Here is a 23,740-nt window from a genome sequence, read left to right as displayed (position 1 = left end):
CCCTTAATATTCAATAACTAAAGCAGGGGTCAGAAACCCCCTGCATGGGTGCCAAGAGCAGCACGCAAGCCGATTTTCATCAGCACGCGAGGCAGGAGCTCAGCCACCATGCAGCTAGGAGCTTACTAAAAGCCATGCTGCCTGTGGATTAACAAAAGACCAGCTAATGCTAACAACCACCACCTAAACAGTAAAGCTCTGCATCTTAATTAATTTATTAATAAACCTGTTATAAGTCGGACTATTAGTGACTTTAAAAAATATCACCAGCACTTGGCCTAAACACAGAGGTCAAAAGGTCACATTTTGGCACTCTGCCTCGGAAAGATTGCTGACCCCAATCTAAAGCATATTAATTATGACTTACCTATCAGCGGAAACTCTGTCCTGGAAGGAATCTGCTGGAACCCAGTTGGATCCCTTAATGAAAATGGGCAGTCCGTTGATCTTGAAGTAAAAGCTCAGGCCTGGTGACCCAGGTACAAGCTCCTCAACCAGTTCCACTGTCCGAAAATAAGCCTGAGGAGAATTAAAATGTGCATATTTTAAAAGTAGTCACACTCTAGACATGAAAAATATAAATAAAGCAATCAAAAATAGGGTTTTCAATCACAGTTAACTCACATGATTAACTCAAAAAATCATGATTGTAATCGCAATAACAGAATATCAATGGAAATTAAATATTTTTGGATTTTTTCTACATTTTCAAAAATACTGATGTGAATTACAACACAGAACACGACATACAGAGCTCACTTTATATTATTTTACCACAAATATTTACACCGTAAAAATTATAAACAAAAGAAAGTATTTTTAAATTCATCTCATACATGTACCTTACTGCCATCTCTTTACTGGGGAAGTGCAAATTAAAAATGTAATTTTTTTGTTATATAGCTGCACTCAAAAGCAAAACAATCTAAAACATTAGATCCTACTTGCCCACTCAGTCCTACTTCTTGTTCAGCCAATTGTTAAGACAAACAAGTTTGTTTACACTTTTGGGAGATAATGCTGCCCATTTCTTGTTTACAACATCACCTTAAAGTAAGAACAGACATGTGCATGGTGCTTTTGTAGCCAGCATTTTCAAAGATTTGTGGGTCAGACATGCTCAGCATTCATATACCCCTTCATGCTTTGGCCAATATTCTAGGGGACATACTTCCATGCTGATAATGCTCATTAAGAAAGGATGTGTTGATTCAAAATTTTGACTAAACTCTTAGGGCAGAACAGCATGTCTCCTGCACGGTTTTATATACATTCTGCAATACATTTCATGTAACAGTAGTCTCGGATGATGGCTCAGCACATACTCATTTTAAGATTTAAGAATGCAAAGAATCTATGTAATATTTGTAAAGACAACTACATAATTCGACCCAAGGTCTAAATGCCTTTCAAAGTTTCAGAGGGATGAGATATGGTGCATCTTTAAGAATTCCTAAAACTGCAACATTGCAATGCAGAAACTACAGAACCTGAACCATCTACCTTCTGTTGGTAGCATCTGACACGGAGAATGAAAGTGAACATGCATCAGTCTACACTGCTTTGGACCATTATCAAGCAGAACCTGTCATCAGCATGGACATGTCCTCTGGAACAATGGCTGAAGCATGAATCTTTAGCACATCTGGCAGGTAAATATCTTGCAACGCCAATTACAACAGTGCTACATGACTGCCTGTTCTCACTTTAAGATGACACTGAAAACAAGATGCAGGAAGCATTACCTCTTGCAAATGTAAATAAACTAGTTCTTCTAAGCATCTGGATGAACAAGAAGAAATGAATGGACTTGTAGGCTCGAAGTGTTATGCTGTTTTATTTTTGAATGAAATTTTCAGTACATAATTCTACACATTTTTACGTTCAATTTCAAGATAAAGAGATCTGCATTTCAGTACCTGTATAAGGTGAATTGAAAAATACTTTCTTTTGGTTTTTATAACAGATATTTGTAATCAAACGTAAATAAGTGAACATTGTACTCTTATTCTCTTTCTTGTAATGGAAAACAGTATATTTGAATGTGCAGAAAACATCCAAAAATAAATAAATGGCAGTCTATTATTGTTTAACAATGCAGTTAATCACCTGATTAATTGTTTGACAGACCTACAAAAATGTAAACTTTATCTTCAGGAATGGTCAATTATATCTTTTGTTAATTATTCAGCTGTTTCTAAAATAAAGTGTAACCTTATAGGTCTTCCAAATGAAACCATTGTGCATGTTTTGCTAAACCATCTCTGCAAAGTATCAGCTTACTTTCATTTCAAGAGGAGCTTGAAATAGAAAATTGCCAGAAGTTTCTGGCTTACGGCCAGAAAGAGAGAGAGCATATATGTGTAGGCTGCTTGTGCTGTAGCAGACATACATACGGCCTATTTGTGATCAGGCAGAGAAATCCAGAGACAAGTGGGATAAATTTGGATTTCGGGATTTAAAGGTGGGAAAGATGCAACAGGAGAGGAAGAGAACTGGAGCTGAAAATCATGAGAGAAAGAGAGCGAGTCAGGATACATTAATAATGAGCAGAAGATACTAAAATATTTTGATGGTGTATTGGAAATGCCCAGATGGATTAGACAGGATCACACAGGAAAGATCTGTTGGACAGATGCTTTAAGTCTAGTGGGGGAAAATACAGGTGATTAAAGTCCCAAATATTAAAAATAGCAGCAGGGTGGACATAAAAAGTGCTCTAGGGATGAGGCAGAAATGAATGCAAGGAGGGAAAAAGAAAGAGCTCAGAAAAACAAACAGGGAGAGGGAAAGAGGTTGCAGTAAGACTAAACAGAGAACTGAAGAGGCAGGAAGTTTGATGGAGCTGTGGAAGGGGAGAAAGCATCTCAGCTCGGATGGTTATCCATAGCATAGAGGCACTTCCACATTCCAGAAAACACTTAGGCTAAGAAAGTTGACCACAATTCTAGCTATGCCAATGGCGTATCTAAAATTGACATATCTGCACTTGCCTTAACTAGTCTATGCAGGGGAAGGTTGACAGGACAGTTTCTCCCTTCAACCTCTCTTACTCCTCATGTCTCTCGAGGAGCATAGGGGTCAACTGTGACCTCTGAGAGCTCAATTTTGCATGTCCAGACTGGATGCATGAAATCTGAACTCCAGAAGATTGACCCTGAGCAGGTTGATCTTCCGTGGTAGTGTAGATGTAGCCTTACTCTTTACGCTGGGTTTTGCAAGGATTTTATTCTTCAGTCTTCTGAGACACAAGCAATTTCAACTGCAGAAAGGGGAAAATAAGACTCTGACCCAGATTCTTGGCCATGTTCTGAGTTGTTCATGCCATACTTGCAGCTTAGAGAGGCTGGAAAACAGACAGACCCCATTATCTTGGAACTCTTCTGTGACAGAGGGGTTCTCTCCTCAGAGGAGGAATTGTATGATGACCCTATGTTGCCTTCAGTATAGGAGCAGGACAGAAGCAGGAAAGGTATATCCAAGGAGGGAAGAGGAGGTTATAAGAATTCACCAAAGATCTCTGCAGCCCAGGAGACTGTATTAACTTATTCTGGGGGTTGCACCAGCCCTAATACTGGATTGCTGTACAGATAATGTAATGCCACTCAGAATCTCTCTCTCTCTCTCCTGGCCCATGTTAAGTGGATGTCTAGAAATGTCATTGCTAAATATTTTCTCTTTATATAGCTTTAGTTCACTCACAAATGCAGCAATGGAATGAAACTAGAAGCTTCATGGCAATTTTTAGAAATGTACCTGTTATTATCTCTAGAACCACTCACACTTCCTGAATCTCTGGATGAAAATTATCACTATCTGACTTCTCGCCAGCAGACATCCCAGCTTGATGGCATGACAGCAAATCCTGAGATGTGCTCGAATGGGAAAAGATTCTACGGAGCCTTTCCTCCTTGTGCAGCTACAGGGAAGAGTTTTACTGAATGCTAGGGAGGAAGAGCAGCTGCCATGGGAGCCAGTAAAATATGGCCCAATGTGGGGGTGACCTGCTGGCTAGGGGGCATCGCCTAAGGCCATACCTCAGCAGGTATTCTGAGGTGCATTTTGCTTCTTAAAAAGGAGCATCTTAATGTCCTGTATACTGCAACAAATCCTAGCACTGTTTTGCCATGCAACAACATAGAGGCTCCTGGAGCACCTGTTCAATGGGGATCACTGCTTCCCCCCATAGTAAGTGGCTCCATGTGCTGAGAACAAGATTTTGTAAGCCTAAAATCTCTTTCCCAAACTCCATGTTGCATCCCTCTGGTTGCACTTAAAAAGCCCTATATATGAACAATCATAAACTCTTTCAAATCTGGCAGCCCCAGGACCAGGAGGTTGCTGCATATTCAAATGTTCTGGATAAGACAGAGGCATATCTAGCAATGCGTAACACTAAAGAAAAACAAGAAAAAACAGGATTAGCTATTAAGAAACAAACAAAATGTATGCAGAGTACTTTATTTACCAATAGCAGTAGTACTGTACACTGCAGACTTAAACTGTATGTGCTGGTTGTATTTGTATTTGAGAATTCTGGATGTTAGAATGCCCGAATATGAAATAGTTTACTGTATACTGAAATACTGGTCACAAATTATTTTCACCTCTCTGCACATAAACTTTGCACCCAATTCTTTTACTGATCAGAGGGTCTGGTCATGGTGAGAAATACAACAATGATAAGTTGTTCAATAGGGCTTCTCACAGTAGCACACATTATGATGAATAGCATTGCGGGAGCACAGCTTCTGGATTCATTCTCAGTGATGCAAAACTCGTAAGCATCATCCAGCAAATGCACAGGTTTAGTCAGTGGTTTCTGAATGCTCATAGCATGTAAGAGCCAGTCTAACTTTTATCTGAAGTTTTCAATAGATTGAAGATCTATGGGTAGGTCTAAAAAGCCCCAAGACTTCTGAATATCCTAACAAGTAGTGAAAAAGCTTTCTTCCAAAAACAAGTACGTTACGGACTCCATTGCACTGGCTAAAATAAAGTACCTAATTGCTATTTAGGGGTTCAGATTTGAGATACTGCTCTCCTCTGAAAGCTGGGACCCACACAGTTGTGTGTTTTCAAAACATCTGATATTCTCTAGTAAGTGAAGTTATTTCAGATTTGTGCCTCACAGAACACCCTGAAAGTTTTATATAATGGAATTCTAAATGAACATCTTTTTTAAAAAAAATTATTTCATAAAAGGGTATTTCAATGTGCTTTTTCTTCCAAACCATCAATGGTAAATTTCACATTCATTACATAATACAATGTATTATACCTGAAGATGACAAGCCAAATCCCACAATCCTTAAACAAAATGTTTTTGTTTGTTTGTTTGTTTGTTTGTTTGTTAGACTTTTGGGGGGATTATTTTTAGAATTTTAAAAACAAACCAAAACACCTTTTCTTTTTTAAATTTCAGATTAGTTGCAAGTTCTCCCCTAATCAGACTGGAATTGCAGGTTTGGGCACAAGTAAAATTGCCAGTATGTTAGTTACCTTATATCTAGGGCTGCAGAAAATCCTGTTTCTAAATAATGGCCTTAAATGAAAATTATAACCCAACACAGCATTGTCTAACACTGCCGGACTGTTATTAGGTTATTGGGTGACACTTCCTGACATTAACTTCCTATATACTGTATTAACAGAGAGGATTTATGTACCTTCGAAAATTTTTCAATCTTGTATCCTGGTCCCATGATGAAAGTTGTTCTCATGTCATATCCAGTTTGGTTTCCATGGCCACTAGGCCACCAAGTCTGCACTGTAGCACTCTTAAGGAGGGAGGAGACAAAAATAAAAAATAGTTAGAAGCTAAGATCAAAACAACTTGCATGAAGTTAGATGTGGCTTACAACTGTGCATTCAGCAAGAGACTGTCCAACACAGCCCCAGGGCAGAAAGGGATAAAATAGCACCGAGGTAGGGGAACCCTCCCCACAGTACCAGAACTGTAACAGCCAGATGCACCCCATTACCGGACCACTCAGGAAGTTCTTCTTCTTCCTCCCTCCTGCACCCCCCACTAACACATAGTCTTGGGGGGAAGGTGTCCGGAGCCAAGCAGAGACTCTAGTTTGAAAGAACAGAAGCAGCAACTTCTGGAGATCCAAAGAACTTTGTATAGTCTGTAGTGATCTTTCACTGCTCTGTGCTGATCAGCTGTTTGCTTCAATCCACACTTTCTCTCCTCCTCAATCTCACAACATACTTCTACATCTTACCTTCTCGTCCCTTGGCCTGCTCCTCTCATTCCCCTTCCCTTCAATTTCTTCCCGTCATGTTTTTTCCCCCACTTAGTGCTCCTGTGAACAAAGCCTACCCCCAAACACCATGAACTAATATGACGTTTGCTGCCATCACATCGTTCTTTGCTTGTGTGTTCTACTACACCCCTGGCTGGTCTATTTCAACTGCAAGCTCATCAGTGCACGGACTGCTTCCTACTCTGTATTTGTACAACATCTCATATAAAGGGGCCCTCGTCTAGGTTGACCCTGAAGCATTATTGTCATAAACATGATTAATAAATAAAATGACAACAAAATAACCATAAATAACAATACCCACTGATTGGGAATGGGAGTTAGGCACCTAATTGCTGTTTGTATTTTTGAAAACCTTTCCCCTCATCAATCATGTGTGAAACCAAATATTTACCTGCAGTCAAGTCACAGAGAATGGATAGATGATGTAGTAGATTGGTGCAGAGCTAGTCTACAGAAACTAAGCCACCCTGCACTGGACAGGGAAAGATGGAAGGAAAAAGTGAGAGAGGCATCAGACACCAACGGGCGCTGAGCCCACGGTTATTAGTGATGATGATGATGATGATGATGACCTCTTCAAGTGTCATTCTGCTAATAAGTTCGTTGAGCTCACTCACTCACTTAAACTGAGCTTTTAAATAAAAAGGAGGGATCCCTCCCCTTCTCAGGTTTCAGGCCTTTGATTTTTTCCTCCCCGGTACTAAGCACCATTAGTTTTTATTGATTCCATTTCTGGAAAAAAAAGAATATCCCCCACCCCCTTGTGATTCAGTATCTTCTTGTTTTCACACTCAGATAGTGCAAGGTTAACTGTATTTATTTCCTAAAGCCATATCTTCATGCCAACAGCATACTCTAGTTGCCCAGTTCTGTAACTTACTATATGCAATATTCACCCGTTCACTATGCAAACTGGGGAAAGACGATAGTAATATGTGCACCAAGGGATCAACAAAGAATATGTCAATAAAGAAGTGCCTGAGTCTTTTTGTGTAAAACCGGCCAAAGAACACCTCAGCCGTGTGATTGGCTATAGCCATATCCAGTTGCAGCTCATAGAGTTTCAGCCTCCATGATCTGGAATTACCTTAAACCATTCTGTCAGGGTTCTAACCTGGAAATTCAAGGGATAAAACGGACGCATAAAAACCAGATCATGCCTCATCAGATGTGGAGTGGCTTTAGATGGCTAGGCACAAATGAAGCTTTCTTATTGGTTGTTAATGACATCACACCCATACACATCTGTTAGCAGACAAGTAAGCAATTTCAGAATCGTAAAAACACACTATGCAGTGAATTTCAGGGTGATCACTGTACATTCAGATTATTACAGTCCATTTGAGCAGATCTGGAGCTAGAGCTAAGCTCTCATTGACTAGAAATTTATTTTGTGCCAGGCCATATTATTTATCATACTAAGCAAATGCATGGCAGATTATTGGTTTAGTGTGGCTCAGAGATATACCACTCTGTGATCTGAACACTGGCCTACTAAACCATGGGTTGTGAGTTTAGTTGTTGACGGCCCCTCCCCCAGGACCTAGGGTAAATTGATTTTATATTTAAAAAAAAAAAATCTGGCAGGGATGGTGACAGGTTGTGCCAAGAGGGCAAGGGACTGGACTTCATGACCTCTGAAGGTCCCTTCCAGTCCTATGAGATAAGTATATCTCCATATATTCATTGACAGCACATTGCTGCTTGTCTTTTAAAATGAGCTAATGTGAATTCACACAGCAAAATCCTCTACGCACAAAGAACAACAACATATTGTTGCCTCTGCTCTGAGGGAACCATTTCTCACAAATTACTCTGACTCCTGGTTGTATTGTGTTAATCAATTTCTTCCCCAGGGCAGGGAGGGAGGGAGGAATGCAGCATCATGTTCAGTTTTTGTCACACTGTACGTATTACTACTGAATAACAATGTTCACTAAAGTCTATTATTTGTCTTTAAGCAAAACTCCCTAAACTAGGTATTTTTACTACTTCATGTAACCGTCTGCCAGGGTCAGTAGCAGTTCTCTGTAAAATAATTAAGAGATCTGGATCAACTGCGGCCCCACACACCACCCTCCACCAGTATTCCCTATAAGCTGCGTGCTTGTGTGGCCACCCAAGAGAGAGTCAAATGCTGCCCAGCTGATTGGCAAAGTGCCCACAGCTAGGTTTTTTGTTTTTGTGTGGCGTACATTCATGCATGCTTCCGTGCACACAAATTTATTTCACACAAAGATGAAAACAATCTGCCCATGGATGGAAAAGGTTTGAGGGACCACTGCTCTTCACTATCAGATTCTCCTTAGTAGGAAATTCACATGGGAGTCCTTGGAAATACAAATCAAATACCTTTTAATGGGGGAGAGAAGGGAGAGGGAGGCTACAAATGTAAATTGCATAGCACAATTACATTAACAAAACCAGAAAAATACCTGCAGCATACTGCAGAACCCATAGTCACAGAGGTTATTAACTGGGTTTGTTGGGAGACCAGGACTCTCCTTTTCAGTAGTCCACATCCACAAATCCAAGTGATGGTCAAATAGGAGGAGGCTTCCCTGAGCTCACTGGCCCCACCCTAAGGAAGTCAGCATCCCCAGGACCTGCTCTGGTCAGCTACTGCCAGAGCCTGGTGCAGCTCAGTGCTATCAAGATTAACCCTGCAAAGTCAGCCTCAGTATGTCCAGCTCTCAGGGTAGGAAAGAGCCACTATTCCATGTTGCTTGTCCTTAGCTTAATGCCCAACACAAGCCTGCTATATCCCAGTCCAGGCTGACCCTTTTCTCTAGAATCTCTGCAGTAGTTTCGCAACTACATTTATAGGGACAAATGCAAGAGAACTCCTTAAAACATACGCACAGCTCATGACAGAACTATATGGAAGTGACATCAGAATTTATGTAAATTAACCCCGCCAGCAGCTAGCTTTTTACCCAAAGGAAGAGAAGGGGCAGAGAACAAGAGATTCTGTTCCTTCTATACCTTCTAACTCTAGGGCTTATACTTAGTTGTCCATTTTCAGTTGTGTTTCTCCTCAGCCAGGGAGCACTTTGTGTCTCTGACACTTTGGACAGCTCAGTGGTTTAAATATTAGTCTGCTAAACCCAAGGCTATGAGCACAATTCTTGAGGCAGCCATTTAGGGGTCTGGGGCAAACAGATTAAAATAAATAAATATGTCAGGGAGGGTGCTTAGCACTGCCAAGAGGGCAGGGGACTGGACTTGCTGAGCCGCTAAGGTCCCATTGAGCTCTATGATGTGTGTGTCTCCACACACCCATATGTACAACACACAGTTGCATAGGGCACCTGAAGATCTGGGGCAGCAGGAGGCCTTGTTCTGTGACTCTGCTTTCGCCAGAGGAACTAATTAACATAAATGAATAGTAACAGAGAGGAAGCCGTGCTAGTCTATACACTATCAAAACAAAAAGCAGTCAAGTAGCACTTTAAAGACTAGCAAATAGTTTATTAGGTGAGCTTTCGTGGGACAGACCCACGAAAAGTCTTTAAAGTGCTACTTGACTGCTTTTTGTTTTAATTAACATAAAAGTTTCAAATCCAGCCAGAGCTATTAGCAGAACCTGTGAAAGAGCCATTCAAGTGGTAATGAAGCTGTTTAAAAGGCATTTGCCAACCCCTGTAAGTTTGTAAATGTACTATGCTAGTTTAAAGGACCTTCATTTAAAGTGTTTTAAAAATATTTCATGGGTGTGCTTCTGAAGATTATAACATCACATTGCTAGAAAATCATCCTCCCTCCTCTGACTGCCATTGGGCACAGTGGCACCAGTTTAATGTACTACATATGGCCCCATAAATCCTAAGGATGGCCCTAAGTCTTAAAGATCCTTCCTCTTTTTAAATGCTGACTAAATTCAGAACTAATAAGTGAGGCACAACTTCACTAATTTTGCACCTTGCTTCCTGATAGCCAAATGCTATACTTGTTTGTCCGGAGTTACCCCAAGGTATCATTACTGACCGCATGGGTCACACTTTTACCTCCCTCCTCCTCTACGGGCCAAACATACTGTGACAGTGCCTATCTCTGGGAATGAAATAGTGTCATCATACAGGAGCTCAGGATCTGCCATACTGGGGTAGACATGAGATCCATTTAGTCCTGTACCCTGTCTGGCCATGGTCAGTAACCACACGTTTCAGAGGAAGATGAAAGAAACCCATACGAGAGAGATGTGGGTAATCTGTACCACAATCTCTACCAATATACAAAAAGGATTTGAAGATTAAAACACCAGCACAACAATTTCACGGCCAAGAGAAGCAAGAAATTCTGTGTTCTCCCTTCCCCCCCACTTATTAGGACTGAAATGCCACGCACCCCATCCACACTACTCTTTGGTGTCCCAGTCAAGGAGTCAGCTGTGAGAAGGTAAGAGAGCTGATTTCCTGCCCTGGCAATACAGCAGCAATGAGGAAAGTGAATGGGAAAATTAAAACTATGCTGGAGACATCACGTATTTTTCTTCAAACTGCCAGAAGAAAACCATCTGCTCCTTGGGACTGTTCAGGATTCACCCTCTCACCTTGTTGATGTTTACAAGCAGCACAATTCTGCCTTCTCCAGGAAATAGTTCTGCGGTATATGTTTGCTGTGTATGCAACTCTGGAATGGTCACTGTCACGAGACCAGCAACTGGCTCCGAGCTGACTACATCAAAAACAGACTCTATTTCAAGACTCCACTGCTGAATGCTCTTCCCTAAGCAAAGAAAAAAATGTGTATTTATTGGTATTTCTCTGCATACTAATTCACATACCCTTAGTCTGATTAAAGATTTCAGTACACACGTGCACGAAATACAAGAATTTAGTTTTAAGTTTGCTCTTGAATGGGGCCTTCACTTCACTGTTAAGTGCATTTGACACCAATGTTTACATTTGCTGATTCCAGAGAGGACTATGCACAGTGTAATGGATATTTGTCACTCATTTTTCCCCATTAAAGAACCCCGTATAACCTTTCAAAGTTCTATAAGGCAGAGCCTCTCATTCTTTATGATTAGGAAAGGACTTTTCCCAGCCTACTTCCACAGTCGTTACATTTGCTTTTAGTCAGTGATTTCATCAGCGTCTCTTCGGGAAAGGTTGTGATCACAAGGCAACACAATCACTTTTGCCTACTGAAGAAAAACAGCACTAACAATAAACAAGCCAAACCCGTTAAGGTTCACAACTTTCTCATTTTTGAAAATGGGACATGACAGCAGGATTGTTGGAAGCTCCCGTTGTTCCCTGCTCTACCTCTTCACCACCCCCGCAGCCACATGCATGCTCACTGCTTTCCCCCTTCCTCGCTTCTGCATCCTCTACACCTGCATCCTGCCCCCAGCTGTTCTCCTCCTGCTCCGGAGCTGGGACAGGAGCTGCCATCCCTAACACAGAACCTGCCTGCCCATGAGACACAGGCAGAAGGTGGTCCTGGCTGAGCAGGGGCAGGAGCAAAATGATGACCTGGCACCCCACCTACAGCAAGCAGACTTTTGGTATATGGTGCTAGTCACTGGATGCTGTAGAGTTCCCCCTTTGACTGGTCCTTCTGATAGAAAATCAGGTATCTGGCAACCCCACCCTCCAGGTCACTAGACAAAATGAACTCAGTTATGGCGAGGGGCAAATGGTGCCCATTAGGTCTAAACCTGATGGGTCCATAGATCTGTTTCTCTTTTATCACTCAAGCATGCTGGAGGAAACATGCCAAAGAGTTCACTTGCTTAAGCAGGGATGAGCAAACTTTTTATGTTAGTTCCCACTTTTCATCCTTGCCATTATCAGGGCCCCACAACCTCTCTAATGTAATCCAAACCGACAGAAATTGTGGTTATGATCATATGAAAAAAAAAACAAAACCCAAAACCAAAAATCTTTCAGCATGTGTGGGAAAAGTATGTAGAATGTAAAAACTTAATCAATTGGTATGTAAATGGGACTATGCATACATAAAATCAGTAATATATTTCAACATTTTCGGTAAGATGGATGAGCCTGAGCCTGAGACCCCCCCAACCCCCCACCCGCATATGAAATTTCATCCCCCACGGGGGTCCACCCCCACTTTGTGCACTCCAACCTAAAGAACGATCAATAAACAAGGTAATCTGGTGAAATAGGTATCGCCCACAAATGTTTGCTGAAACTTCCTGTTAATGTGTTAACTTTGGGTAGTTAAATTATCAATAACCAAAGCCTGGCTAAGCCTTTTCTTTGCATACCACAGATAAATGTGCTTGGGGTGGAGTGTGAAAGGGAGGTTCTCAAGTTTAACCCATGAACACCCACGTGGCACTTTGAGCTGCTTGTGAAGTCTCTGTGTGGAGAGTTGGTTGGTTATTTTTTCACCTCCTCACAGAAAAGAGGTGTTATAACTGTTTGGAGTGGGCATGGGACAGTGGAGTCTCAGTGCTGGCAAATGGAGGTGCCTGGTCATGTTCCTGTAGCAGTCTCAGCTGTGGCCCTGTATCCCTGGTCCTGCTTCTTGTTACAAAGACACCGGCAAAACTCAGTTGAATACTGTTCATGTATAAATGTAACCAAAAGAGGGGAGACGCAATTTTTTTATTATTACCAGAAATTTTGTATTGCACAATTTTCCTGCTTGTGTTACTTCCGCTGTTCATTTCACCTGTGCAATAATATAACCATACACGAAGTACTGAAGAAACAGGACTATGAACCCCCTTTGTTTATTTCCATTGTTAACTGCCAAGTGCCCCTCTGTGCGTATAATATATCTACTTCTGATAGGCAGGTTGTAATTTTGATTTGGGACAAAAGAGAAAGCAGTTCCTCTCCAAATAAAATTCATCCCTGGTGTAAATCCACTGGTTTAGACAAATTAGTTGGGATGAATTTGGCCCAAAGCTGACATCACACCCGCATAACGGGCGTGATTTTTCAGGCATTCTGAGCACTCAAAATTCACACCGAAGTCAATGAGAGCTGTGGGTGAGCAAAATCAAGATCAGAGACACTCCATGAAAATCAAAACCATTCACCTTCTCCCCTCTTTTCCCCTAGCACAAGAGGCCAAGTCCATTCCTGAACTCCAGGCAAAAACCAGGCATAAATGACTCTTTTAGAAATCCAGAAATGACACAACAATCGAGCCAGCAACACAAGTGACAGTGCTGTTTCAACACCCAAATTTCAATCTCTTGGTTTTAACGAGCATGGTGTCTGGGCTGAACTCCAAAAGCTCTGTGTGCCGAATGGAAGACCCCTGCATCTTATCTAACAAGCCATCCCTGGGCTGCCAGCAGATGGAGTTGTGAGGATGTGGGAGAAACACGGCAGCATTCCACATCACTGAACGCTGAACTTCACAGAAGCTCTTAGGAGCATGCTGTGGCTCTCCGCTGAAACTCCAGCTACATGGATTCTGGCTGAGAGCTGGAGCTATTTCTGGAAGCTGTGACAGCATCCAGGGAGTGACATCTCCTTTCCTTTAGGCACATCATCTTTCTTTGGAAAGCGTGAAATAAAGCCCAGTAAAAAGGACACACATGCTACCAGTCTACTCTAGGTTAAGTGGGTCTCGTGTGGAGCAGAGGGTAGCGTGGGTGTTCTCCACTGGCATGCACTATGTTTGCAGACTTCTGAAAGAGAGCATGGCCTAATTTTGTTCAGCTTCCACAATTTTCAATACAAACAAAAGGCAAACAAATGACAGAGCCAGGCAAGGAAACTAGTCCAATGGCAAACATGCAATTGGAAGTCTGCACAAACTGGAGCTTGAGGAAAAACAATCCTTGTACAGCACGGTTGCTTTTCTGTCCCAGTCTATTCAATGAGCCCTGAAATGACAGCACTGCTGAAACTGTGCTCACACTGTACTCATCCACTCAGGACAAAACTGGAGCTCTAACAGCAGCACTGTTTTGGTTTGTTTTCAAAAAAATGCGTAAGTTAGGGGAGAGAAAAGAGCCACTGGTATTGCAAGTTTAGGTGAACACACTAGCTCAGGGGTGAGCAAGCTTTTCACATCAGGCCCCACTTTTTGCCCCTGCAATTAGCAAGGTCACCTTAGCCTGACCAATGTCATCCAAACTGATGGAAATTTTGGTTACGTTCACATGAAAAAAAAACAACTTTCCGCACGTGTAAGAAAAGAAGTACGTAGAATGTAAAACTTTCTATATCGGTATATAAATGTGAATATACATACATAAAAAGAGTAACATATTTCAATAGTTTTAATGAGATGGATGAGCCTGAGACCCAGCAGCCAATCATACTGTACCCCTCTTATGAAATTTCATGCCACCCCTCACCCCCCATTTTGTGCACCTCTGCACTAGATGATGGAAACGAAAGGCTCCCAAACAACAGAACACAGATATATGATATATCAGTATTACAAATTTAACACACATTTTTGGATGTACTACTGGCCTCTTTATGAAACATACGATTTGTACTCTGGACATTTAATCATTTTACCACTTGTATTTACACTTCAGCAGAGCCTAGAGACCTGAACTGAGACCTGGACCCCATTGTACTCAGCACTGTCCACGTGAACAACAGAACAGTTCCTATTCTGATGTACTAATTACATTTAGAATAAGACTGCTGTGTTTCTCAAGTGAAACAAGAACAAAGTGCATCATCATCATGACTTACCATAGATGGGGGTCAAAGTGAAGTAGATCAGGTGATAAAGATTATAAGCTTCAATTCTAACATCTTTCCAAATTCCCTGAGTGGGAAAAGAGGGACCCCAATCCCAACTGAACGAACTTTGCTCCTGGAATACAGAAGATGTATCACAAGTATGTATTACCCTCACTGAAACTGAAGAAGAGATCTGAAGAAGTTGGTAAGTCCCACGAAGCTCTTCACCTAATCAATCATTTTGTTAGTCTTTAAAGTGCTACATTTCTGCTTCTTTGTTTTGTTGGAGTACAGACTAACATGGCTACCTCTCTGTTACTATTTCTCACAGAGACTGTTATTATTCCACCCAATGAACAGATTCTTTATAAAAATTATTCTCTGTATCTAAATAAAATATTCCAATACACCAAACAAAAGGTTCTCCAATTTCCAATAAGCCCAGAAGAACCTACAGTATCTTTTCCTCACTCCTTGGCTAAATTCTGGTGGGAGTTAAAACTGTATAAAATTAGTGGAAGAGCAAAATCACGTGCCCCTCTTCCTGTTAAAAAACCCAGCCCACTAAAAAACAATACAGCAAGAAGTTCAACAGTAGCAAAAGAGCAGTTACTCTCTAAACAGTTCTGACTGATACATAGTCGTAAAGTTGACCTTTAGTGTTAATAAGCAACAATGAAAGGAACAGCACATTGAGAGACAAACACGTTTACAATAATTTAATGGGACACTATCAGCCTACATACCAGAGAAGAATGAAAATGTTATGGCTGTGATTTTTACCAGTCATGCCTCAGACTAGGTAAAGAGATTAGCGATTCAGTGTCATGTAGCAGCAGGAAGACAAAAACTAACCATGTTTAAAAATAGGAAAATGACATTGTGACTACACAAATTGGCAGAATTAAATACTCATGGCAAAGCTGTTTATAATTAAAAACACTAGACACCCTCTCTTTAAGACATCTATTCATATGATCTCCAAGCCCTACAACTTCCCTGCCTCCTCCATGCAAACACAATAGATCTTGTTAAAACCTTGTACAATGACCAACTGCTCTAAATTTAGAGACCAATAATTTACAGCTGAGGCATACTAATTTTGGCAATAGTCAAGCCTTTTCCCTCCATTACAAGAATCTATCATGTTGCAAAAGCTTTTTCTGGGAAGAAAGCAGTGTGCCAATTTCAAATTTAACCACAGGGACAACCAGTTCTTAGAAAACAGTCCTGGCTGGGACCAGTGTTCTTCTGTTTATGAACTGTATTGCTGATAGACTGTTAGGTTTCATTAATATAATCCCTTATATTTTACCAGCTTTTGTAAAAGGCCACAAGTGCAATACGCTCAGTCTGAAGAATTAAACGATAATTTTTTCAGCGGTGGCCTGGGGTGATTAGGCCCCAAGGCTCCCATGAAGATTTAGATGAGTTTACCACAAATCCATAGCTTTCCATTACTCTACAATGGTAAGATTCAAAACAACTTTAAAAATGTGGTGTTTGTTTACTTTCCAATGTGGCCGCTCTGCAGTGACATCCGTAGGTTTGAAATGAAAGCTGTTTTAGGAAACATTCCAAGCAATCTGCAAACAGAGTAACGTGATTCCTTTGAGGATAAAAATCACTGAAGTTACTTTCCACAAGTCTTACAAGTTTAAATATATAACCCAGCAAAGTATAAAAATCATTCCTAGCCATTTCACCTCTATAAATAGGACTACAGCTGTTCAAACGTCCTCTCCCCTGCACTGATTTCTAACAAACACAGTAGAAACAACATATGGACTCTGCAGAATTAAACAACGGCCCAAATTTTAATTAACCTTCATGATAAAACTGAACCCTCTATACTTCCCTCCTCACTACCCTCCCCGCAAATATTAAATTCAACTATAGCAAGGATAATCGAGGTTATCCAGAAGTTACTTCTTAGTTTTGCTGTGGTTCTAACTGCAATCTGTAGTGGTTGTGAAAGCAATGTCTTCTTCAGCCCTAAGGAGAGAAGGGAAGGGTATGCGCTGGGGAACAATGCACCAAGTCCGTTGTTGACAAATTGCAAAGGAATTATATTTAGTCATAGGTGAAAAGGATTCTGGTCATATTGTTTGAGGTAATTTAAAGGGGAGTATTTGGAGGTCTCTTTTGAGAACACAGGGTGACGTAGAACGGAAGGCATTTAAACTGTTACAAACCAGCAAAAGAAAGAGAGTTCTGAAGCATGTTATTTTCACAAGCCTTCGTTACTGTAAGCCTCTTTCCAAACAGCTTGAGATCCTACGCAAAAAATATTCTGCCGTAGGTAGTTATGACAGTGCGTACTGAAGACCAAAATTTTTCCAGCTTTGGCAGTATTGTGCTAGTCTGTAATTTTGACTTAATACATATTTATATCTCTATATCGTGCTTCACAGCACCTTAATGAGATGAAAGTGGGCTCTCTGTTAGCCAACTCCTGTCAGTACATGTCAGAGCTGCACAGTATAAATAGCACATTTCATGAGTAATGGCAAACACTCACAAAGATGTTTGGCTGAGATTTTTCACAGCCTTGATAATAAACTCTGGCACTCAGAACAGCAAGCTCTTATCACTATTTCGTGCTAAACCCACCGACTGGACAGACTGACAGGGCACGCACAAGGGTGTCCAACACGTGGCTCACAGGCCAGAATCCAGCCTACGAAACCTTTTTATCCAGCCCACTGAGCCAGCAGCAGTGCCATTTTTAAATGGTGGCTGTGTGGCTCCATGACATGTGGCTCTTTAAGGAGCCATCTGTGGATCCCATCTCTGCTGCCACTACACCTCTGTCACTCAAACAATGCAGCAAGGGCACCTCTCAGCACCCTGCTGCACTGAAAGAATGGTGGTGGCCCTGATGCATGAGAGTCTGGCGGTGGCCCCAGGACAACGTTGGTGGCCCTGGGGCATGGGGAGTTCTGGAGAGCAGAGCTTTGCCAACCTTCCTGGGGCCAGAGTGCAGAGCTCCACAGGGGCCCGGCAATCCCAGCAGCCACAAGGCTGAGAGCTGGCAGCTCCAGACCTGGGATCTGGATGGTTAACCTCAGCAGCCCAAGGGTTGAAGAAGCCCAGGAGCCAGCAGGAGATGGCAGTGTGTGGAGCTTTTGGGTAAGTTAACTATGGTTGGGGGCGGGGGGTGGTTTGGCACTATGAGAGGGGTTAAGCCTGGGGGTGGTTTGGGGCTGTGGGGGTCTAAGCCTGGGGATGGGTGGGGGACGGTTTGGGGCTGCGGTGGGTCTAAGGCTGTGGGTGGCAAGTGTGGTTTGCAGCTATATTATGTTCGGACCCCAGAAGATGTAAAATATTGCCTTGTGGCCCCCGACAAAAAAAGGTGGGACACCCTTGGACTACACAGACTCCCTTCCCCACCTTTCCCACACCCTTCTGGCTGTCAGTCTCCTTGCCGACACTCTGACAAATTCGTGTCACTCAGATCCCTACCCTGGCCTTTTTATGTCTCTTATAGACTAGAGTGATATTTTGGATTATGGGTTTTTTTTTTTTTTGCTATGAAAAACATGACCTAGTTCTGAAATTACACTGGAGGATTCAGAATGCACTGGTTGTGTCCAGATATGGTGCGCTCCAGCCACTAGACACAAACACACATAATTTTACTCTTACCTTTCTGAGGAAATTAACATGGCACTCCCCTTTCTGCACAGGTGGAGGGCACTGAGGAGGCACGCTGTACGCTTTGTGAGCTCTGCTCCGTGCTGCTGCATATGAAATGGCTGATGAGAAATGGACCTCAATAAAATTGACCTCCTTGATCACACTGGTAATATCAAAGCTCTGCACCAGGAAAAAGAGCAAAATGGATTACACTGACATGTAGTTGTGAGTTTGTACAGACTGGCATGTTTCTTTTAAACCACATGGATATTATTTGAATATACTGTTGAACTTGTCTTTTACAGGTTGCAGGACTGGAGGAAAAAACAATTAGAATACTCCTCAAACTGAGGATACATCGTCTAGACTATGGGGAAGATGGACCAATCTTCCGGAGTTAGATTTCACACACCTGGTAGAGATGCAAGAAATTGAACTATCTGGGCTTGGCAGTTGGTATCCGTACTCCACAGTCTCATGAGGAGTAAGGGAGGTCGACAGGAGAAAACCTCACACCCACCCCCCTCTGCCAGTTAAGTCGATTGCAGAAAAGTTGATTATAGCTACGCAATTGCTGTAGGTAGAATTGTGTATCTACAATCGATTTACCTGCCTAGTGCAGACCAGGCCTGAGAGAAGAGGTACCCTAAGTCCTGGATGCTGCTCCCTCTGGGAAAGCCCTCAGCCTCACTGCAATCAATGGAACTCTATAGGTGTGTCTTCACATTGCACAGAAGCAAGCCTCCCAGCTCATGCTGACAGATTTGGGCTAGCAGGGCTCACGCTAGCACTCTAAAAATAGCTAGGCAGACAACACTTTGAAGATGTAGCTTGGGCGGTGAAGCCTGGGGAGGGTGAGTAACCTTCAGACTACTCAGAGTGGACTGAGTACCGAGCTGCACCCTGTACAATCCTCTGCTGCCCGGGCAAAGTCATGCCTCCACTCCCTCCTCTAAAATACAGATACACCAGCAGCTCTGCACTGGGCATAGAACTCTCTGTGGACTTATTTATTGACCTCTTAGACACTCCGACCCCCAAAAGTGGATGGACAGAAAAGTACATCTTTAGTTTTAGAACTCTTATGCCCTCACCACTACCCTCACCATCCGGTATCACCTGGCAAAATGAAGATTTCAGTTGGTTGATATTTGTGTTTTCACCACACCAGGAGTTTGTGGCACTTCTGCTATTTGTTCTGGAATTTCTACCATGCAAAACTACCTCTGTCCCCCTCCACAGTCAATAGCCACTGTCCTTGATCATGCAGCAGAACAGCACACAAGTTACACCGTATTCTGTTTCCCAGAGTAGCTTTACCACTAGTGTTTTACATATGGGACCACTGAATAGAGGAACTGCTAGAGACATGCAGTCTTTGACTTTGTCCTCGCCAGTTCAATTCTACTTTACACAAGTATTTCTCAAAGCGGATGCTCTAAGTAGCGTGCCAAAATGCAGATCCAGACATAAATACTGAATAATAACACTGAAAACTGTTTTGATATCTTCCAATGTTAACTACATCTTCACAAGGCCCCTGTGAAAGAGAGAAAAAAGAATATTCCCATTTCACAGGTGCGAAACAAGGCACAAAAAACCCCTCTGATTTGTTCCAGGTCACGTATCTCCAGGGCAAAGCCAGAAATGGAATCCAGATCTCCTGAAATCCAGCTCTGTTCGTCAACCATAAGAGCTTCTTTCCTCTCAAGCCATGAAGGTAAATGTTGATTATGACTACTCAGTACCTCTTCCTGTCATACTAATATAGTCTAGGACCAAAGAGGCAACATAATGACATCAAAAGGCCTGGAAATTAAATACTACATTGGAATGGAAGAATTTGCATATGAATACTTTTAAGTAAGCTGTACACTGTATGCCTTTACACTCCACCTGTAAAGCATTCTAACACCTATTAGTTAATAGATTTACTGCTAATATAACTGATGTAAGCTTCAGTTTTCTTACAGCTGTGACAGTTCATAAGCAACAAGCCTCACATTAGTCAGTAAACCGTTCCTTTAGCCATACTTATTCTAGATTATACCGCAAAATGTTCTTCTCTAAGCCTGATCCTGCTCCTAATGGAAAGCCAACACATCTCCACTTCCTAGCAATGAGATGGGTTTATGTGTGGCTTTCAGATAAAGTCATTTAAAATCCTATGACATATCAAATCTAGTCCATGATATTTCGTTCTGGACCAGCAATGGGCAACCTAGGCTAGAGAGCACCCCTCCTTCATCTCAGTGGGCCAGAAGATTGTTGTAACCAAGACGGTCTCCTGAGATAGTACTGTTTTGCTCACTGTGCTTGTGGAGCTATTTGCAGGGTGTGCCGATGGAACCACAGCTGTGCTTTGACTGAATGCAAAGGGCGTTCACGGCTCTTACAGCCAATATTGTGTGCAAACACCACATACCTGACTTCACATGCCCTAGATTTACATGCATGTCCCTGTAGTAATAATGGTGGAAAAAACCCTATGCGAATGCAAACCAGCAGAATCTGGCAACCCTGCACATGGATAACAATAAACAAAATGTCTCATGGGTCACACAGAGAACCCCTGATGGGCCTGCGGCTGCAGGTTGCCCACTACTGCTCTGGACTGAGCATACTGGAGGTATTACTGTGTACTTATCTAGGTAGGAATTGCTTGGCAGAAAAGTGCTTTGAGACAACTGAAGAATTGCCATTAGAAATACCAGTGTTACTCACATATCTGTTGAACATGTTGTCCGTTCTCCCAACAGAGACATTATTGATCAGGATTTGCGCTACTGTATCTACTCCCTCGAAAACCAAATTCACTTTCTGCCATTTTCTATGAATGACGACATAGGAACGTAAAATTATTAGGGTACTTTGAATTAACAAAATCCAGAGAGCATCAATACAGGTTGAACCTCTCTAATCTGGAATTCTCTCATCTGGCAACATCCATAATCCAGCATGATTTTAGTTAGCTGGATGACCATTGATCATGGGTGTGGCCAAGCTTCTCATGGTTCCATAAAGTTTGTTTACAACCACCCAGACCTGGCTCTCAGTGTTCTGTGCTGTTATTTACCCCAAAATGTCTTCTAAAAGCCCAGTATGCAGTGGAAGTGTTGGTAATGCTGCTAGACAATACTGACCTCCCATGTTCTGGCAAATTCTCTTGTCCGACTCTGGTCTGGTCCCAAGGGCACCAAATTAGAGGGTTCAACCTGTACTGAAATCCATGACCCCAATACCATGAATAACAGCTGTTTTAATCACTTACAAAAATACTTTCCTTAGTGTAACCATCTTTATCATTTCAAATGAAAAGGACAGCTGATGTGGATCAGACTCACAATACAGTACAACATCCCATGTCCAACAGATATCAGACTGTGTGGCTGCTTGCTTCCCATTAGCTTTATTACTGACCCTCAGCAGCTGGCAACTTGTACAACACTTTTAGGCAATGGGGAAAAAAGTCTTGAAAAAGAACAAGAAACCTATTAAGTGGCATTTAACAACGGGCTTCTTGAAGCTATCCCATGACAGAATTTGAAAAGTAATAGGTGTATTAGCAGTTGACTGCTTAACAAGCATTCTGCACGGAAGATAGCATAAAGCTATTAATATTTCATACCTGACATCAAATGGGGTTTTGAATGTCCTGCTGTAAGTCCAGTTATCCAAGGAGATCCATCTGTAGGCCAGGTCATTAAACCTATAGTAGGGATCCTAATGACAGGCAACCAAAAAAAAATGCAGTGTTACACAAATCAAATTAATACTGATATCTAGTACGTGAGTAAATTTTCTTTCAGATAGGCTGCAAGTACATAATCCAATTACCTTATTTTGATTACTAGCTTTAGCAGCACAGATTTTTCTTACTCTTCTGAAGTGATACATGAAACCAACAACTTTGGAACGTTTTGACATAAACTATATACATGTCAAATCCTGCTTGCTGAACTCATGTTTAGAAGCAAGAAGAGCATGATGCAGCCCTTATAATGGCAAGTTGCTGGGCTGGAAACATAGTCAACAGAGGTAACAATGCAAAAGGAGAGAGACAGCAGCAGAACCACCATCACAATGACAGAGGATAGAGAACTGAAAAGGTCATAAGAGCCAGAGAAACAGATCCTTTAAACCTCTAGACACTAAAGTGAACAGACTGGTCTGGTAGACAGTCTCAGAGGGGTAGCTGTGTTAGTCTATATCTTCTCACAACAAAGCAAGCAGTCTGTAGCACCTGAAGGACTAACAATTTTATTCCTAAAGAAGTGCATCTTTCCCACAAAAGTTCATTACCTAATAAATAAAATTGTTAGTCTTTAAGGTGCTACAGGACTGTTTGCTTTGTTTTGTGAAGACTAGTGTGGTTTTATATAACAGTGATGTCCCTGGAGGTCTTCATCAATCATTCCTGACATCATAGGGACACATTACTTTGTTATTTTAGGAGAGGGAAAAGTACAAACATGTTTTTGCTGGTTGTCCACCTATGCTCTTCTCCCCACGGACAGTTTTGTGAGAACCTTGCTGTACCGATAGCAAATGTGCTAAATTTACCTTTTAGCCATACTCCTCACTTAAGATTTACAAGCACATTCCTTACAATTCATTCCTACTCCCTTTTGTTTGATGCTCCTTTCCTCATGTTGGGTACATGACCCAAGCACCTCAGGGCAGGTGTGTGGATTTGAAACTCCACTGCCTTGCACCTTGAGTAACCAGTTATAGTAAGAAAAAGTTAACTTGAATGGGGAAATCTGACTCTTTGGTCTTCTGTTTCTCATTAAAACATGATGCATGTTGCACAATAAATAACAGCAACGATATACTAGCAGCCCAGTCCTGCAACTCTTACTCCTGCAAGTAGCTCCACTGAAATCTGTGGAACTACGCGCATAAATTAGTGTTACAAGAGACCTGACAACCCGCAGATATCTGCAGCTTATTTTTGCAGATATGGATGCAGATACAATTTTTTTATCTAGCACCTTGCAAATCTGCAGGTATCCAATTTATATCTGCAGGTATCCGCATCTGGGGAGGTGGATATCTGCAGCTCATTATTGCAGATGCAGACGTCTAAGTGTAACAGTTTCAGGAGGGGAACTCAGCTAATAAAAAGTCTCATCGTGGTGTCTGAACGCGAGTAAGATGTTTATGTCAGAAAGCTCAGTGTGCATA

The 23,740-nt window shown here is 41.8% G+C and overlaps 1 protein-coding gene across 1 annotated transcript in view; it reads right to left on the bottom strand.

The window, feature by feature from the left end:
* MANBA (mannosidase beta) overlaps positions 1 to 23,740 on the bottom strand; it is a 66,980-nt gene that overhangs the window by 38,468 nt on the left and 4,772 nt on the right. The window contains exons 2-8 of the mRNA XM_074993499.1: positions 22,182 to 22,276; positions 21,278 to 21,383; positions 18,563 to 18,733; positions 14,924 to 15,047; positions 10,828 to 11,003; positions 5,670 to 5,780; positions 368 to 519 (exon numbers count right to left, since the gene is read on the bottom strand). Coding sequence (XP_074849600.1) covers positions 368 to 519; positions 5,670 to 5,780; positions 10,828 to 11,003; positions 14,924 to 15,047; positions 18,563 to 18,733; positions 21,278 to 21,383; positions 22,182 to 22,276 — 935 coding nt within the window. The remainder of the gene's footprint in view (positions 1 to 367; positions 520 to 5,669; positions 5,781 to 10,827; positions 11,004 to 14,923; positions 15,048 to 18,562; positions 18,734 to 21,277; positions 21,384 to 22,181; positions 22,277 to 23,740) is intronic.

This window comes from Carettochelys insculpta, chromosome 4 (assembly GCF_033958435.1).
Source record: "Carettochelys insculpta isolate YL-2023 chromosome 4, ASM3395843v1, whole genome shotgun sequence".
In the NCBI taxonomy this organism is placed as follows: Eukaryota; Metazoa; Chordata; order Testudines; family Carettochelyidae; genus Carettochelys; species Carettochelys insculpta.
Note: the sequence above shows the minus strand (reverse complement) of the source record. Positions and strands in the feature narration are given on the sequence as shown.